This window comes from the organism of the source record quoted next, unplaced genomic scaffold (genome assembly GCF_019419815.1).
Source record: "Pyrus x bretschneideri cultivar Hongxiangsu unplaced genomic scaffold, Pyrus_bretschneideri_v1 Contig8, whole genome shotgun sequence".
In the NCBI taxonomy this organism is placed as follows: Eukaryota; Viridiplantae; Streptophyta; class Magnoliopsida; order Rosales; family Rosaceae; genus Pyrus; species Pyrus x bretschneideri.
The window spans coordinates 2,345,980-2,365,755 of record NW_025999820.1 but is presented as its reverse complement, the minus strand read 5'-3'; the positions used below and the strand labels follow the sequence as shown (position 1 = coordinate 2,365,755).

Below are 19,776 nucleotides of genomic sequence, written 5' to 3'. Positions count from 1 at the left end.
GTCAGAATGTTGTTACAAAAACTACTATTTTATTACCATATTTGAACATGAACAAATGTTGAATGTGTCTTAAAAGCATCTATTACAGGTTCCCCGGAAGTGATCCTAGAGCTAGCTAGCTAGTTCCGCAAATCCGACACAATAATGAAAAAGATCATAAGAAAATGTGACAAAATGATTGGTTGTAATGCTAAAAAGAAATGTAGCAAGAAATTCAGCTATTCGGATTAGGATCACGAACATCATTACCACGATCATGATCGTCATTACCAGGATGGGGATCATCAATTTCAGGTTCATCATCGTCATCATCATCATTACCAGGATCAGTGTCAGGATCGTCATTCTGCATTTCCATTTGGGATGCAGCAAGAAATAGGGCTCCAGTTCCTGAACCACCATGAGAATGTTCAATGACAACATTGTCTGAAAGATCATTCCCAAGCATTTCCCACACACTGCTGTTGAGATAATTTCTGAAGACTCTATAGTGCTCGTAAATCCCGCCTTCCACGGTAACTACACTTTTCTTGTTTTCAATTCTCCCAAGCTTCTTAATTATCCCAAGAATACCAGCTCCAGCAAGACGGGCTCCACGTTCTGCAACGATGTCACAAACCTCCGAAACTACCTCCCTTGCCCTTGGAGAAGTACTAGTGATCTGGTAGTCATGGAGCAAAAGAGTTAAAAGTACTTAACTATTTTGTCCATCATTAAGATTGAGGACTACTTCAGGTACTGTTTTATTACTTCATTGGGAAGAAACCTTACCCCAAAAACTTTCTTCAGTTTTTCGCCGACAATTTCGTGATCCTCTGATGTATCTTGATGCATGGCAGCCATATCAGGTGAACTACATAATATGACAAGCAAAATACTATTAGCGGCTGAATGATTCATTGAGATCCAATCATCCAATATTTCCAAATTTCAACCAAATGACTAGAAGGTAATGCAGCTGATAGAAATTGTACATTCACATTAGACTTTGTTGTGCACCTCAATTGGTAACGAGTCATGAGTTTTGAAGGCACCGTGTCTCCGAATAATGCTGTTTCCTGTGCCATCTTCAGTAATACTCTTCTCACAATTTCTCCCAGATACATTCCCGAAATCAGCTTCTCGAATCTCTGAGGCAAAACACGATTAGGTCAAACGTAGAAAACTTATGCCTTACAATATTTTGGAAACTTCGAGTACAAGATTTGCCTTACCCGGCATCCAGGATTTGGACTTTCAGCATCTAAACAAGTATCAAAGATGGTTATTGGAAGATGAGGAGAACTGAAATCTCCCCACTGTGTGCTAATTACCTGCACAAGTAAGCAGATATTTAACTGCGCCCTTCACTTACTGTATAATAAAAAAATTCCATAGACAGACACTAACCATGTCGCCTAATTTAGGCGATGGACCATGCCACTGGAGAGCTGCATTTGCAGGCTCTACATAAGCAGCATCCGTGCCCATTGCTAGAGTAACCGCAGCCACGCTTTCTCTGTTGTAGTATCTACCTCCTGCCAAATTTCCTACGGTATCATCAACCTGCTCAAGAAGATAGCTGAATTAATTGCAAGGAATCATTTTTTCGTACTGAAATCAAGCAACGTGGAGTAGCATAAACCACGGGAGTTGCATACCATTGCGTAAACCCGCAATTTCACTCCATGTTCCTCCAGGGCTTTGTTGAAGTCACTCACCAACCTTTTTCCAACCTGATCTCATTGTAATATTGTACATACAAAGATGGTTAAAATTTGTGCAATTGCCGTGAGATATTGGACAAAATAATGCTTGCCAAATCTGATACTTAAGCAGTTAATTTTGCTGCAGCAATGACTGTAAAATATCAAGAAAAAGGGGTTAATATAACCTAACTTTGCTATCAGCTGAGAAACTCTTCCATTTGATAGCGGTTCCATCGGAGACAACAGATTGTTCGACTGGACATGATACTATACAACCAAGTTTGCTCATCTCCTTTGCTGATGTATTGGGATGTTCTGAAACAAACTTTCCTAGCTCCACAGCAATAAAATCAAATAATTCCTATTTAATGAAAAAAAAGTATATGTATCATATTCATCTGTGCACTGAAGTCTATAAAACACATGTTGACCAAGCTCAAGTTTTTATCGTGTAAACGAAAAAAATTGTGGCAATGCAATGCATGACCTTATTTAAATTAAAAAAAAATTGTTTACGTTATCTGCATATGTTGGTGCTGATATTGTGCTTGTATAAAAGCTACTTTGTTTCATGCTTCTCATTGGCGCCTAATATGATCTTCTAGTCATTTGTTAAAACTTTTAAGCTGCTCCAGAAAATTTAATTATCTATACGTACCTTTGCGGTAGCAGCCATGAGATTGGAGGGAATGGGAATCTCCTCCCTGTTTAAATTTGAAATGGGGTTGTTCTTCCCTCCAAGTCTGGCACACAAGATCAAGAAGTTCGTTCCCCGCAAATTTACGCCATAATAAAATCCTTCCTCATCTCTGCCACCACACCAAAATACACCTCAAATCAAAATTTAAGAGAAAATGCTAGTATTATTTTCTTTTTCTTCAATGTGCCCGATATTCTGTTATAAATTCTAAACTATATATCCTATACTGGCAGGGGCAAGGGACCGGACACACTGCCCTGCATGAGCAATCGAGGATGTACCCTACCCGGTGGGGAGGGGAGCGACATAGGAAACCAGCATGTTGAGAGTTGTGATGGTCCCACTGGAAGCAAGGCAAGCTTTCATGTCAGACACCAAGGCATTTGAGACCTGCCAAAGCTTTGGCACCGGAGTGGCGCAGTCCCTGGCAAATTTGCGTAGTATTTTTTGTGTTTCTTTCCATTGACGCTGTTTCTTCCGCTTCCACTGTCTCAGTAAAACTGCTGCCGCTACCACTGTGGTAGTTACGATCACTGATGCCACCACCACCACCTTCTTCCTCATTGTTTTTGTTGTCTCTCTGATTGCAATGTGGGCAGCAATCAACAACTTGCAAACAAAGATCTTTGCATGTTATATGTTTTGTTATGTTTTCTCTGATCAAGTGTTGGTTAAAAAATAACAAAAACCCGTCATTTGTGCAGGGAGGAACGAGTATTATGGATGGAGGGGTGCAACAGATGCATACATTATGTTGATTTATATAACACCGAAGAAATATTAAAACATATCCCAAGTTTCTAGCTGAATTTTTTATTATAAATATTCTACATTAAACTCATCGGAACTATGAATAGGAAGTTTTGAGCTTAGGTGTAGAAAGGAGAGAGAGAACACAGCCCATATCATACGTTTTGGGCTGAAAGTATGGGTAATAAGAATTCATGGAAACGGGTGGCCTAAATAATTTGAATATGGGCTAATAGAAGGGCTAAGGGAGTTGATATGGATTTCGTCAAATAAATACAAATGGACTGATTGCCGGATTTTTACATTCTGCATGGGCCCTATGCTGTTTCTAGACGCAAGGACTAAGTTTAATGAGACTAAGTCTCACTCGCTTAAACTAAATCAGGGACTAGCTGGTTTGAGTGAGACCTCTCGAAACCTCTCGAAACCATGGGACTAGCTAAGACTGTCCCCTTTCTCCCCATCTCTCCTCCTCGCCTTGCTACTTGACCACTCACCCTCGAAAACCATTGGACTATCACAACCAATTTCATATAAAATACCAAATTGAAGATGGGAGTGAGGGGATTACGATTCTACTTGAATCAAGGCCAAAAGGTGGTCGGAGGTGGCCTGAAAAATGGCCTGGAAGTCTCGGCCGGTTCATGTTTTTTTTGAATCCATGACAGATTCAAGCATGCAAAGCTCGGATCTGGGACTAGAGATGGGGAAGAGTTTGTTAGTGGTGAAAACCTCATCTAATCCGATGAGGTTTAGTAGGAAAACTCATCGAGAAACTTGCAACTCATCGGAAAAAATGAAGCCGTGAGGGTTCCATTCGACTAGCACATAGCTAGAGAGAGAGAGAGAGAGAGAAAGGGAGGAGGGAGAGAGAGATACAGACTGAAATCGAGAAGGAGGGAGGAGAGAGAGCCTGGAATCGAGAGGTTTAATCTGGGGAGGAAAAGATTGGAATGGAAAAGGGAGAAAAAGAAGGAGAAAAAGAGGGACAAAATGGGACGGTAAGGGAGGAACAGAGGGATAAAAACATAGGATGAAAATAAAATATTAATAATTATGGATTAAATAATATAATATTAGAGTTTGTTATTTATCCTACTTGTTAGTCCGACTACTGCATCAAATGCTTCAATAAGTTAGTCCAGCTTAGTCTAGTCTAAGCCAGTCCAACTTAGTCTCTGAAGCTAGGCCAGTCCGAGATAGTCCGGTGTAACAAACGCACCCTAAGTGTCTTAGCTAAAAATAAGCCAAAAATTTATAAAGAGAACTTTATTTAATTTTTTTTTTATCATTTAACCCTAAGTACTTAAATCCATATTGAGTACACTATGAAACGTGTATAGTACGTGAAAAATAAAAACATATATTATTTGGCGACTTTAACACAAAACAATTTGAAAAATTTGGTCATTTTTAACTTTAATATTTATCTATTATTATATCTTCGATAATGTATACGTGCAATGGCGGAGCTAGACTTCTATTATTATATCTTCGATAATGTATACGTGCAAGGGCGGAGCTAGACTTTTAGGCATAGGGGCCAAAAGCTAAACAAAAGTTAAAAAAATACGTACATGTATCATAGATTGGAGTTTTAAAAAATGCGTCATTTAATGAATCCTTAAGATGTGTAAGGAAAACAAAAGTATTTTTTAAAATTATGTTTGTATGTGTATAATGCTGAAATTGATTTACTGACTAAGTTAAAACCTGTATATTTTGCAAGAAATAAAATAATGAATAAGAATTAGAAAAAGAAGAAGAAGAAGAAGAAGAGAGAGGATCATGATCACTAGTGTACAATAAAGCATAAGAAATTAATACTTGAGACAGAAACAAATGTAAAACTTTGAAAACTTGAGACCCAATTCGTCTTATAATTAAAAGATGGAGAAAGAGAGATCAATGTACCAAAAAAGATATCGCCGGCCGACAGTCAAGCGTGGAGTGTAGCACATAGAAACTCACGAGTCATGCAAAGTGGATAATCTTTCCTTGCGTGTGAAGTCTAACTAGTTCACCTTTATGTACAACTAAAGCCTACGACTAAGTCCTTGCTAGATATATATAGGCGCTCATTTTGTGATATACATTTTGATACACATTTTGTAAGGTTAACTTTCGTAATTTTATTCAAGGATTAAAATCGTTTATGTTTCAACTTCTCATTTGTTAATCATCTTTACAAAAATAAAAATAAAAATAAAAAAAATAAAAAAACCCAAAACATCAAGATATTCATTTGTAGTGAAGAAAATGAACTTACGCAAAGAAATACTAAAGGACTGGCCCTGAGGGGGTGCTAGGTGTGCGACTGCACAGGGCCCCCATTTTTGGAGACCTCTGAATTTTCATAACCTTTATACGTTACTACACATAGAAAAAGTGTGAACATAATTCACAATGTTGTATTAGTGGAGTTGTCAAGCGCTGATACTTCCATCTAATTATGCACGGATTGGATTCCCTACATATTTGGATCTTTTTGAGCCACATTAATTAATTAATTTATTTTTTTAAATAATTGTAGTTTAATTTCTTCATTATAAAAGATAACTTTTGATAATAAATGTATAATTTGGAATACTATAATTAATTAAAATCCTTAAAAGTCTGAAGACATAATTGTTAAAAGCTCCCATTTCCATATATGACATAATGTAACTAAATACATGTCATCGTTTAATCTTTTGGTGACCGCTTTAAAGGTCATCTAATTTTGCCACTTAGTACTACGGTTTAGTGGTATTCCTCTTTACTTGTAAGTGAGAGGTCTTAGGTTCGATTTTTGCCAAAGACGAAGTTGAACCACATTATTATGGTAAGCTCATTGTAGGGTTTATCCCATTCCTTTGCACAAATGCAATTGGCACCTTGCATAATTACTGACTAAGTTTTGATGTGAACAGGGGTTGGAATTCAAACCAGTGTCGTCGTGCACGTTGCATGCAATTAGCAGGAGGGTGTAGCCTCACAATCCAAGTATATCTTTCACATAGTATTTTATTACTATTTTCTTACTCGGCCACTACATTTGTAGCCGCCTCCTATTGCTATAAATAGGAAGCCTTCGCCATTCTTTTAAAAAGTGTGCATATGTATATATATGTATGTACGAGTGTGTATATATTATATATGTTTAGAGAGAGAGATTAGAAAAGAAAATAGAGTGGAAGATTGGTTTAGGAGTGATCATGGAACTTGCTTAAGTACGTGGAGCTTAATTATTTCGGTAGTGATGTGGATAAGTACATGGAGCTTAGCTATTCCGGTAGTGGCATGAATCTTTGTTTTAGCTTTGAAATTCAGGTAGGGGAAATACAGCAGACCTTTACGGAAATTGATTTTATTAAATTTCGTGAAGTGTTATAATATTCTTGATCTTTTTGGTTGATTAATGTGTTGGATATTAATTGGCTAATTGCTTCAGTTAAGTGTTTACTTGTTATTGGTTATGGAATTATTGTTAGAATGCTATTTGTTGAGAATATATTGTGATACATATAAAAGATGAAATGACATCATTTGTGCATCATTCATGTTGTAAGATGTGGTTGGAACTTCAATGTTAAGATTGGAATTCGGGAAATGAGGGTAGTTGGAAAGGATCTTTTGTGTAGTTGAATATATTCATTGTGAAACTAGTTCCAGGCGAGCTTGGTGTGCACATTAGAATAGGATATTGGCGGGATAAATTGTTGATGTGGTTGATTTGGGCTAGAGATCAATGAATTAGATAAGATGACTAACAAAAGGGGTTGATGAATTTGGGATATCGTATGGGGTTTAGTTTCTATAATAGAACATTTGAACCACCACTGCAGTGGTAAAATGCATAGTATGGGACATGCAGGTCTACATGTTTTATTACATAAATTCACGGGGGTAGCCAAAGAGGTCGCACTATATTCATGCATTGTTATCAATAATGATTTGATATTTTACTATATGATTTCATGGCACTTAATTTAATATCGTCAATTTACTGTGGTAAGGTTATGTCCCTATTGAGCTGTTGAAGCTCACCCCTCTATTGTTATGCAGGTTTACGAACTAGACATTCAAGATGGTAGGCATGATGAGATCAGATTAGATTGGAGAATAGAAAGTTTATTCATCCATTTACTGTAGGTTGTAAAGAATTCTTGATTTGTTGTTATTTTTATAAGTGGAATTTATTTTCCAACTCGTTTCAATTTCCTTTTAATTATTTAGTTTTAACTCACATTTTGGATTCGGGTTCGAGTTTTTATTACCGACCTAGGTTCGGGGTGTGACATACACACACACACACAAATATAAAATATAAAAGAAAATATAGGAACCAAAATTTAGTCCATGTATGGACCTCCATTTGAGTCTTGCAAAAGGCCTCCAAAATCTCAGAACCAGCTTTGCTAAAATGATTATCATTAATCTAACAGTCAAATGGTTTCGGATTCTGGTGATTATGAAGGAAAAACTTTGTCCATTTGAGATTATTTGAGCAACACACTCAATGGAATTAACATTAGAGGCGGAAGTAATGTCTGCATGAACTCAAAACAAATATTTACCCATGAAATTAAAAAACCTAGTGAGTGGTGAGTTAAGACTTTACACAAAATGAAATGGAGTAGGAAGATGGTGCTTTATACCTTTAAAGCACATCCTTGTTTTCACAATGTAATCACTCAAGTGAAGGGACCTTCAATCCTAGCTCATTATTTCTTTGTGTGGTGTTGAATAAGACCTCCAAGTTCCAAGAGGATGGAACCTCTAAGTCCCCACACCAAGGTGAGAAGTGAAGAGAAGAGGGATCATATAGAAGATGATTTAGTTAGAATAAAATCAACCGTAGGTGGCCAGCCTACTAGATAGGAAAATGAGAGTTGTGTGTGATGCGAGAATTTATACGCACACAAATTAAACCCTATTTTTATCAATTGTAGTAAGTATGTAAGTAGGGATCGTTCTTAACCGGGGATTAGGAGGGATTGCAAATCACTTGGAAACTGACTCAAAAACGTAAAAACAAGTTTAAAACTCTATACTAGACTCAAGGAATACAAAACTCAAAATAAGATAGATTAAGACTAAGACTTAAACAAAATATGGGGGGGGGATTGAGGTTTGGACGAGATTAAACTAAAATGGATAGATTGCAAAGAAAACAAATTGTAAATACGAATTTAATGGAATTGAATGGATGGGAAGCTAGCTAAGGGGTTCATCTCCACACATGTTATACTTGCACACAAAATGATTTCTAATTGCTTTTCAATAAACCATGAGTTCTCAACACCCCGGGTTAATTAGGTCCGCTTAAATTAACCGTCAAGTTTTCCTTAAGTTAATGAATTGGATGATTGCATACGACAACCCAAAGCATTCCCCACAAGTTCCCTACATGAATTGCATAATAAAGATACAAGCAAGAATCATTAAGTTCTTTGAAAACCATAAGTGTTGACGGGGCATTCGTTACTATGAATTGCATGAAACTTATGCCAAGAATTTACTTAACACGATTGTTTATAAGCAACCTCCACTACTTGTGAATATAAGTTCATAACTATTAGGTGAAACTTACTTATATTCTAGCGTCATATTCATGCATGAAAATTAAGCGTGCACTCTCAATAAACATACATAAATAGGTTATCAATCAAATAGTTAAACAAATTGAATCCACAACTTATGAAACGCAATTGGAAGTAATCAAATCATATTGCAAGTATAAACATGTATTTCGAATCCCCCCTAGCAAAGGGTGGGTTTAGTTCCTCATACGTACAAGACAAAGAGAATTGAAATTAAACATTGTAATCGAGGAAAAGAAACACCTAAACATTCCAACAACTCAAACTTGAATTGTATGAACGTTTAGGCACTCTTCTCCTCCTCTTCGTTGTCGCACAAGATCTATGGATAGGTTTTGGGTTGGTGTTTGTATGGAGGAATGGTTGGATAGTGTTTTGGAGGGTTGGGGAGTGATGGAAATAGAAGAGAGATTGCTGGAAATGGGAGTGAAAGGCACGGCTAAGGGAATTTCAGGATGGTTGTGTGGAAGATGGTGTGTGTTTGTGTTGTGAATGGAGGTGTGGAATTGAATGAATTGTGTGATGGGATTGCATGGTTTTATAGGGAGAGAATGGGTGAGAATGTGAGAGAATGTGGCTGCAATGCATGTGAAAAACAGCTAGGAAAGTGGGTGGAAAGCTGGAATTGCACAAGGGGAATGCATGTGAGTGACAAGGAGTTGTTTTTGGGTGATGGGTGCATGTGTTGGCTGATTTATTGAAGGGAATGCATGTGAGTGACAACTAGGTAGGTTGGTGATGAATGCATGTGGATTAAAGAGTGAATGGTGGTTGCAATAATGAAATGGGATGGCTGGAATTAGGGGTGAAAAGCCACGGCAATGGTTGTGTTTTCTTGCTGGAAATGCATGTGAATGCATGGCATTTGAAGTGATTGTTGTTGGAAATGAATGTGAAGGCATGTGAGTGACATCTAGGGTGAATGATGATGAATGCATGTGAATTAAAGAGGGAGAATGTGATGTAATGATGAAGTGGAATGCTGAAAATGAAGGGGAAACTCACGGCAAAGATGTGTTTTGGGTGCATGTGTGTGTGAATGGTGGTTTTGCATGGCTTTGATGAATTGTTTGATTGGGCTAGAGGTTTTGCATGGCTCAAAGGTTTGTTTGATTGGGCTAGGCCCTTTGTTTTATGTCCCAAAGAGCATACAAGGCCCTCAAATTCGTCCAACACTTTGGCTCCAAGCATAAGCTTTCCATTCTAAGCCCAATTTTGCTCCAAAATGCTCCGACATGCACCTTTTTGTCTCCTTAACCATATTAACCTAGAAACACACGAAAATGGCATAAAGGACTAAAATAACTAAAGAAACACAACGTAAATGCACGAGAACAAGCCAATTAAGTCGCATAAATATGCTCCTATCAGTGTGCCTCTAAGTTTCTTCTCACAAAGCCCTAATGAGGTTTGAGTTATAACTCCCCGTTTTGTAGCCTCTCTAATTTTAGTGGCTTAAGTGAAAAACTCACCCTTCCCTCTTATTTATCCTCCCTTTGTTATTGGGCTTGTTGCTCATTTTGTTTTAAGTTGTCACACAATTTCAACTTAATGAGCCTTATGGACCGATGCCCATTGAGTCGTGAAACTCGAAATTAATTTAAAGCTCAATTCAAACTTATTTATTTGATTAATTAATTTGTTAAAATCTCAACCATACTCAGTTAAATGGTTTAATTGTATTTATCCATCTTAGTTATATTTCTCCAACTTAATGAGCCTTACGATCCATTAGGTTCTAGTTAGCGAGGCAATGGGTGTTGGAACTCTTACTAACCAATTGTGAATCAAAACTTACTTTTAATTCTACATATAATGAAGATTAGTACTTGCTAATCTTTAGGGCTTCCATAAACTATGAGTGACACTTAGAAGTATGTCATGGCTCCCCAAATTAAATAAAAGTGGTGAAGAACCTATTCAGTTACAATTGCAATACAATAAAATATGATCCTTTTCTAATTCAATACTCTTTATTATATTGTTTCAGTTGATAGTCATTCATGTCTACTATTCAATGTGATTATTATCCATATGATTCATGTGAATGCGATTTGGAACATTCTTCCTAAATCATATTCATATACTTTGGCCAAAGAATCAAATCATATCACAAAGTATCTTCCTTCTACGATTGAAGGTTAGAGATCCATTGTTGTACACTCAAATGTCTCTATGAATAAATCAATGATCTTGACAATGCAAGTGGAGCATGGTCTTTGGTTACATTGTTCAATGATCAAATTTGTTGATCGTTGTTTAGTGTACTCAAGAACCTTTCGAGCACCTATTTGTTTATCTTGGTGCTTAGCACTGATGACTTGAAAGAAGTCATACTTACAATTGAGTTGACATAACACATGCTAGCCTTAGCGATTGTTAATACCAATTGACAATCCTAGGGTTAGGAATGTTTTAGGAATGAATTCATAAGAGTATGGTCTCATTGACCTAACTTTCTTAGATCACTTGTCTCTTAGGTTAATTATGTTCCTTGGATAATTGATAATATGCACAATATGTGAGAATAGTGAATAACAATAAACCTTATACTTTCATTAAACTAAATAAGAATTTAACAACATAAGTATTTGAAAAGCTATTACATCAAATGAGTGGCTTTCAACACATACTTTTAAAACAGATTATTAGTAGATATATTTTTAAGGGATAACCTAAAAGATAGACGGTAAATACATTACGAAGTAAGCACTACAAAATAGGAGTCAAAATGCATGTCAAAAAGTGTCCTCAATCCTGACTGATCATATGTTACTTCAAATAATTGTAAATTTTTCATCAGAAATGACAAAGAGAAATGTTTTGAAAATGAATTGCAATTGGGTTGAAGGTAATGAAAATTTGTTGTTTTGTTTAATTGAACGACAAAAGCAAATTATTTACACAGTCACTTTGTAGAATCAATTCATGTTTATATATGTTTATTGATATTGTACGACCTTTAGTATAAATTTGTCATCTACTCAATTTATATAGAATATTGTTAACTACTCATACATTTTTACCTTTCAGATACATCTGTTAATTTTCAACCGTCGAATAAATCAATTGAAGCAGTTCAAAAAATATAAATTAACAAAAAATATGTGAATGATAAATAGAGGTGCATAGTATAACACCACCCTTTATATATCACATGAATTAGTACCACGTGTGTTGCACTAGCACACAATAATATTCTTTGAGGAGGATCCTGCATGAACACGCGTTGGAGGGGAATGTGGCATACAATATGTTCCCAAGATTCAAGACGTAAGGATAAGGAGGCCACATAGTGCGAAGCCTTTCAACCGACATGATGTAGTAGTCAATTTAGATACTGGAGATACTTTGTTCACCCTTAACAGACAGATATTTGAGTCTCAAAAGGATTGTTTATGGTGTGGTTAACAATCAAAATTGTTAATCTTAATTACATTCTAATTGACTAGTATAGTTATGTGGTACACCAACTCTAATTAGAACAATAGCCCAAAAAGAAAAAAAGTAGTGAAATGCACTTCCTCTAAGAACACCAGAAGGAAAAAATATAATTAGAGAAAACCATACTTTTTTTATCTTATTTGCAAATCATGTAATTTGTCATCAATAAGAAATAAGCACATAATTAACACTTAGGTTATAATCCAATTATCAACAACCACTGTGACCATGCACTAGTACAAAAAACACTTTGCGCGACGCAGGTCCTTTGTTGCGCAAAGTCAAAAAAACGTCGCGCAAAAATTTGCCCAACAAACCTTCGTTGCGCACCAATCGTCACGCCAAGGCAGTGACAATAGGGTTTACGAGACGAAGAAATGACATGCGTCGCGTAAAACCACTTTGCCCTTTTGCTTATGAGTACAAAATAAATAAATTAAAATCCACTTAGTAAATATATATACCATTGAACTTGATGGAAACACATTGTACGAAATTAGTTTCAACGAATCAACCGTCAAATTTTTTTGTATATACTTCGAGATCACATACGCCAAAAATCGCAAAAAACAAACATTTAGAGATCAAGTAACGGATACAACTTTTCAACGGTTATAAAAGAAAAATCACGATTCAATGGTTATTTTAACTCTGATTTTGATGATTTTTTACAGCTACACTCTTTAAACCTATATGAATACAATGAACTAATTTAATCGTCAATTTAAAACATTTACACAAGTGGATACCACAAAAGAAAAAGGCAATGCAAGAACCCCAAAAGAAAAGCAAAAGGAGAAAAAAACAAAAAAAAAAAAAAAAACAAAACTTTGCGCGACGCAATTGCACCTACGTCGCGCAAAGTTTTTTTTTGTTTTTTGCCCTTTTACTTATGAGTACAAAATAAATAAATTAAAATATACTTAGTAAATATATATACCATTGAACTTGATAGGAAACACATTGTACGAAATTAGTTTCAACGATCCAACCGTCAAACTTTTTTGTATATACTTCGAGATCACATACGCCAAAAATTGCAAAAAACAAACATTTAGAGATCAAGTAACGAGACAAAACTTTTCGATGGTTATAACGAAAAATCACGATTTAACGGTTATTTTAACTCTAGATTTTGATGATTTTTTACAATTACACTCTTTAAACCTACATGAATACAATGAACTAATTCGATCATCAATTTAAAACATTTACACAAGTGGATACTACAAAAGAAAAAGGCAATGCAAGAACCCCAAAAGAAAAGCAAAAGGCATAAAAAAAAAAAATAAAAACAAAACTTTGCGCGACGTAGGTGCAGCTGTGTTGTGCAAAACATCTTTGCGCGATGCAGTTGCACCTACGTCGCACAAAGTTTATTTTTTTTTTTTTTTTTTTTTGCCCTTTTGCTTATGAGTACAAAATAAATAAATTAAAATCTACTTAGTAAATATATATACCATTGAACTTGATGGGAAACACATTGTACAAAATTAGTTTCAACGATCCAACTGTCAAACTTGTTTGTATATACTTCGAGATTACATACGGCAAAAATTGCAAAAAAAAAAAAATACATTCAGATATCAAGTAATGGGATAAAAATTTTCGACGGTTATAAACGAAAAATTATGAGTTAACGGTTATTTTAACTCCGATTTTGATGATTTTTTACAGCTACACTCCTTGACCCTATATAAATACAACGAACTGATTCGATCGTCAATTTAAAATATTTACACAAGTGGATACTACAAAATCTTATGTTATACTTGAAAGTACTAATAAACTCTAAGTGTTAGGGAATCTATCATCTTGATGGGATACGCATTGTACGAAACTAATTTCAACGATCCAACCATCAAACTTGTTTGTCTATAGTTTGAGATTGCATACGCCAAAAATCGCAAAAAGAAAAAAAAATATTCAGAGATCATGTAACGGGACAAAACTTTTTGACGGTTATGAACGAAAAATCATGAAACACTTAATTGTACCAAAATCTTAAGGAAGTATTACATCATCTGAGATTGTCTTTTAAGTTCCTCATTTTCATTCTTTGCTAGTAGCCTTACTTGTTCAGTGACCTTCTTGGTCAATTTTACCTATTCAACGGATACGAAACATTAAGAGAAAAAAAAAAGGGGGTGGTAAAGTAAAGGATTATTTGGAAAGCTTTAAAACATAACTAGTTGCAATTATCATAATTCATAAAGTCCTTATTAGCATGCTACTAAATGAGGAATAACAGACTTGATAGGAGGACAAATAAAACTGTAGGTGAGGAAGCTGAATGCAATTACCAATTTAGGTAGAAGTTTAGAAGCATCTGAAGGCAGACCACCTCCATCAGCCATCTAAGGAGGTGTTGCACTGTTATTACCCGTCTTTAAACCAGAAGTAATAATCTCGTTAAACCTAGCCTACAGGGGAAGTATGTGAAAAAGAGAATCACATGATCACATATGTTAAAGAAGAAGCATTCTCATTTATAGGCTCTGCCACACCAAAAACTAAAACAAATCAACCTGTAAAATGACAAACAAACCTTTGCTTCGTCCATCTCAACACTTGCATTGTTAAGTCTATCCAACTTAGAGGAGTCATTGCTAACAAGGGAAACCTTAAGAAAGGGAATAAATTTAGTCATCCAAAATCCTAAAGTAGTCAGAATCATGTAAAAAAATAACTACAGACCAGGATTGATGTTAGCTGCCTTTCGAGATCAAGTAGGCCCTTAGCAAAAGCAAGTTGCAAACATCTGTAAATAGATATCTTGTAAATAATCTAACTTATAAATGATGAAAATATTAGGGATCATAACAATAAGGCAATTTACTTCATTTAAATAGAGATCAAATAAGACAAGAAGAAAAAGGGAGCAATATACAAAAAATATATAAACCGATGAGCACTAATGAGATTATACCTGCACACGGCCCTTATCAAAGCTGATTAAGTGGAGCAGAAAAAAGTCGTTGACTTTGGGCAACGAATACTGGCATCGCGTAAAACAGCTTTGTGAGAGACCAGTCTTCATTGCGCAAAGTTTTTTTGCGCAACGTAAGTGCACCTATGTCACGCAAAGCTGTTTTGCACGACGTAGGTGCACCTGTGTCGCAAAGCTGTTTTGCACGACGTAGGTGCACCTGCGTCGCGCAAAGTTGGGAAAAAGTGGTAAAGCATTCTTGGTTTGTAGCAAAAATCTTGCACGATGCACAAAATGTCGCACAAATGACCTTTGCGTGATGAAGGCTGGTGTTGCGCAAAGATGTTTTGTGTGACGCATGTGTACCTACATCGTGCAAAGCTGTTTTGCTCGATGCCAACCTTCGTCGCGCAAAGTGCCGTCGCGCAAAGTCCATTTGTGCTACGTTTTGTGTTTTGCGTCACGCAAACATACTTTGCACGACGAAATTTGCTCCGTCGCGCAAACATTTTTTCTACTAGTGACGTCTTTTGGATCCAGGTCCAAAAACGTAGAGTGTTTTTAGGAGTGAGTCCAGTTATCTAATTATATGTTTTTATTTCTTTTATACTCATTTTATATTTTCTAAAAATATTAAAAATCAATTAAAATCTTCTAATATTATGCATTTTCCAACTCCAAAAGAATATATTTAATATCTTATAACAAAAAAACTAATATACTAAAATAAATTTATCTGCAAAACATTCTACTCTAACTCAAGTAACAAATATATGAATGTATATAATATACCTATACGTGAGATAAGAAACCTAATTAAAGGGTAGAAAAAACATAACATACCTACAAGTAAGACACATTAATCTGTGACAGGTTGATTATAAAAAAAGAATCTGTCATATAGGTAGATAAATATAATTAACCTGTGATATAGGTCGATTATAAAAATTAAAAATAAAATTTATAAATGGGGTTTAAAGTAGGAGGAAGAACGAGAAATAACAAAAAGATAAATAAAAAGAAATAAGCAAAGAGATAATTGGGAAGAAATTTGATTTTTATAATAAATCTTATCATTGAACAGATAACTATTGATAATTAAATAATTAAATATAACAAATTGGACTTATTTTAATAAACTGGACACTTTCCTAGCATTACTTATCATATATATTAGTAATTTAATTTTACAATGAGGACTCACATCACATGACCTTTTCTCACCGACGATATATACCAAAATACTCTCTTAACTTAAGCACGTCCACTCAAGGCAAGGAGGTTTTGAGAGGAGATGAGAAAATGGACCACTTTTGGATCTTCTGGCGGCTCTTGACATATCTCCCACTTCTCATATGGTTGCTGTGAAATATATATGCAGGAAGCAACATAAAATATTTATACATATATGGAGGACCCGACAGCAACATTACGTGCATAAATATGCATGTTTTTTAGGCTTCACGTTAATCCGGGGCCCTTTTGTCTTTGCATGTCCTTAATTTTCCAAAATAGAAATTTGGTGGGGGGAGGGGGGATGGTCCCTTTGTTTGATATTTTTTGGATGTTCCTTCCTTCTGCAAGTTGTGTCGTGAAGGTTTTGTTTGATAATTTTTTAGTGATCGTGGAGGTTTTGTTGGTTTCGTTCACACAGTCTGATTATTTGTGAGATAATTAGCCTAAAATTGACCATTTATAAATTATTTATACAATAATACAAACAGGCAAGATAAATTGAGGTGATGAAAATAATATTTGATCCAATAATAACAATGATAAATAGTTCATAAATGTTCTATATGATCGTTTTGTATTGTTCTGTCTTTTTCATCAATACTATTGTATCCTTATGAACATACAAACTTGCACAGGATGAGTTTTCTATATTTCGTTCTGCTTTTCACTAAATTTAGAATAAAAAATAATTTACAATTTTAAGAAAGCAAGGTGAATTGTTACATCATATACTATGGCAATCCATCTATTTTAATTTCAGTTTTAAACTACTGAAAATAACGGTTTGAAAATTATTATTTTTAAAATAACTTTGTAGAAAGCAGTTAATGATCTTATTCGAATGACTCATTCCTTGCATTCAATGAATATTGAACGAACAAATGGATTCCTAACCGCTAGGGAGACAAATAGAAAGACAAAAAAAGGGGAGTTTTAACGAAAAACTCATGATACTGTTTACTTTAACGAAAAACCATATTTTTACACTAAAAGTCAATTATGGTACTATTCACTTTACATTTTATTTTGTTCTTATCGTTAAAACTCAAAGTTTTCAAGCCCTTTTCATTAGTTTTCCTAAAAAAAAAAAAAAAACCCTCAGATGGAGGTCATTACGGAACAGCTTACTGATGCGAGAATTACTTGACACTCAAATTAAACCCTCGTTTGACAATTGTAGTAGAATGGATAAGTGAGGGATCGTTCTAGACCGGGGATTAGGAGGGCTTGCTAAAACCTTCTAAATTGACTTAAGAACGTAAAAACAATATAAAACACTAAACTAGACTCAAAGAATGCAAAACTAAAATTTAAAACATTAAAACAAACCAAAAGACTCAAAACTAATTTTGGACGAATTTAAGATTATGGCTTGATTCAAAATACTTTAAAACATAAACTAAACAGATTCTAAGCACTAAAGAACAAGAAAGTAAAAGGGGGGGGGGAAAGTTTTGATTTGACGAAAATTGAAATAACAAAACAAGTTAATAAACTAAGCGGAATGTAAATATGAATTTGTGATGGAATGAATGGAATGAAGGCTAGCTAAGGGGTTCTTCTCCACACATGTTATACTTGCATACAAGATTGATTCTCAGTTGGTCTTTCGATAAATTATGAAACTCAACACTCCGGATTAATTAGGTCCGCTTAAATTAACCGTCAAGTTTTCCTTAAGTTAATGAATTGGATGGGTTTGCGCAACGCAATTCACAACATTCTTCAAAAGTCCTTTACGTGAACAGCACAATAAAGATACAATCAAAGATCATTAAGTATTATGAAAACTATAAGTGTTGACGAGGCATTCGTTACTATGATGAGCATGAAACTCGTGCCAAGAATTCATTTAACGCGATTGTTTATAAGCAACCTCCACTACTTGTGAATATAAGTTCATAACGATTAGGTGAAAATCACTTATATTCTAGCGTCATATTTATGCATGAAAATTAAGCGCGCATTCTTAATAAACATTCATAAATAAGTTATCAATCAAACGGTTAAACAAATTGAATCCACAACTTATGTAATTCCAACGAAAGTTAATCAATTCATATTGCAAATATAAACATAGTTTCGAATCACCCCCTAGCTAAAGGGGGATTAGTTCCTCATACCTTTGAAATCAAAGAAACACCTAAACATTCCAACAACTCAAAACTTGAATTGTATGAACGTTTAAGCACTCTTCTCTTCCATTCCTTATACGTACAAAACAAAGAGAATTAAAATGAAACTTTGAAATCAAAGAAACACCTAAACATTCCAACAACTCAAACTTGAATTGTATGAACGTTTAGGCACTCTTCTCTTCCTCGTTGTTGTAGCACAAGGTTTAAGGATAGGTTGGTTGGGGGGATGGAAGTGTGGAATGGAGTGGAAATGGAGAAGATGGAGAAGGGGAAGTGTTTGTGTATTACAATGGAAAAATGAGATGATTTGGTGAATGGAATGAATGGGTATTTATAGGAAGAGAATGGGTGTTAATGGATGTTTGTTTAAGGTATTTGGTGGATGGGAAAAGGTGTGGATGGTGGGAATTATGGTGGATGGATGGTTTAGTGGATGTAATTTAGGGTTTATTTAGGTGAATGTGGATGCATGGTTTAGTGGATGTAAAGGATAATGGGATGGTGTGGAATTAAAAGCTAAAAAAAATGGGATAATGGGCATTTAAGTGTGAATGGAATGGTGGGATGCACTAATGGAAATTATGGAATGGAATGGTGGGATGCACTAATTAGGAGGAAGAATTAGGGTAAAGGGCTTAATGCATGGATTTGGGCCAATTAGGGTGAAGGGCTTATTGTTGGAAGTATGCCCACAAAGCCACTCATTTGATGTAATAGCTTTTTGGAATACTTATTGTGTTAAACTTTTATATGTTTAATAGAAGGGCAAAGCTTATTGTTAATCACTATTTATAGTATCTTGTGTTTAAGCAATAAGGGAATCCAAGGAATGTATTTGATCTAAGAGACAAGTGATTTAAGTTAGTTAAATTGACGAGACCTTTCTCTTATGTTCATTCCTAAAACGTTCCTAGCCATAGGATTGCCAATTGGGCATTGACAATCCGCTAAGGTTAGTATGTGTTATGTCGACTCAAAGCGTGAGTATGAACTAGTCTCAAGTCATTTGGTGTTGGACACTAAGGCAAACACATAGGTGCTCGAAAGAGTAATCGAGTACACTGAACTACGATCAAACAAGAGTTCGAACATACATGTCATGTAAGAACTCAATAGTTGCAATATGCAAAGTAGTCCTTTGACCTGAGGTATCATTGATGTCTAATGGTTAGGTCCTTGATCTTTGATTATGTCAACGGCATTCCATTGGAGTGTCCACGGCATTGTTGGGGTCAAGCTATCTAGTCATGTAGACATATGAATGTACAACAAGGGATCTCTAACCTTCCATGATGGAAGGAGAATA

At 35.2% G+C, this 19,776-nt stretch overlaps 1 protein-coding gene across 1 annotated transcript; it reads right to left on the bottom strand.

Moving 5' to 3' along the window:
• Positions 1-214: 214 nt before the first annotated feature.
• LOC103964651 (probable hexokinase-like 2 protein) lies at positions 215-2,952 on the bottom strand. The gene is made up of 9 exons (XM_048575409.1): positions 2,675-2,952; positions 2,347-2,497; positions 1,879-2,049; positions 1,641-1,715; positions 1,390-1,545; positions 1,215-1,313; positions 1,000-1,130; positions 772-853; positions 215-661 (listed from the first exon to the last, which is right to left on the bottom strand). Exons 1-9 carry the CDS (start codon positions 2,950-2,952, stop codon positions 215-217), a joined length of 1,590 nt encoding a protein of 529 aa, XP_048431366.1.
• Between the last annotated feature and the right edge of the window lie 16,824 nt (positions 2,953-19,776).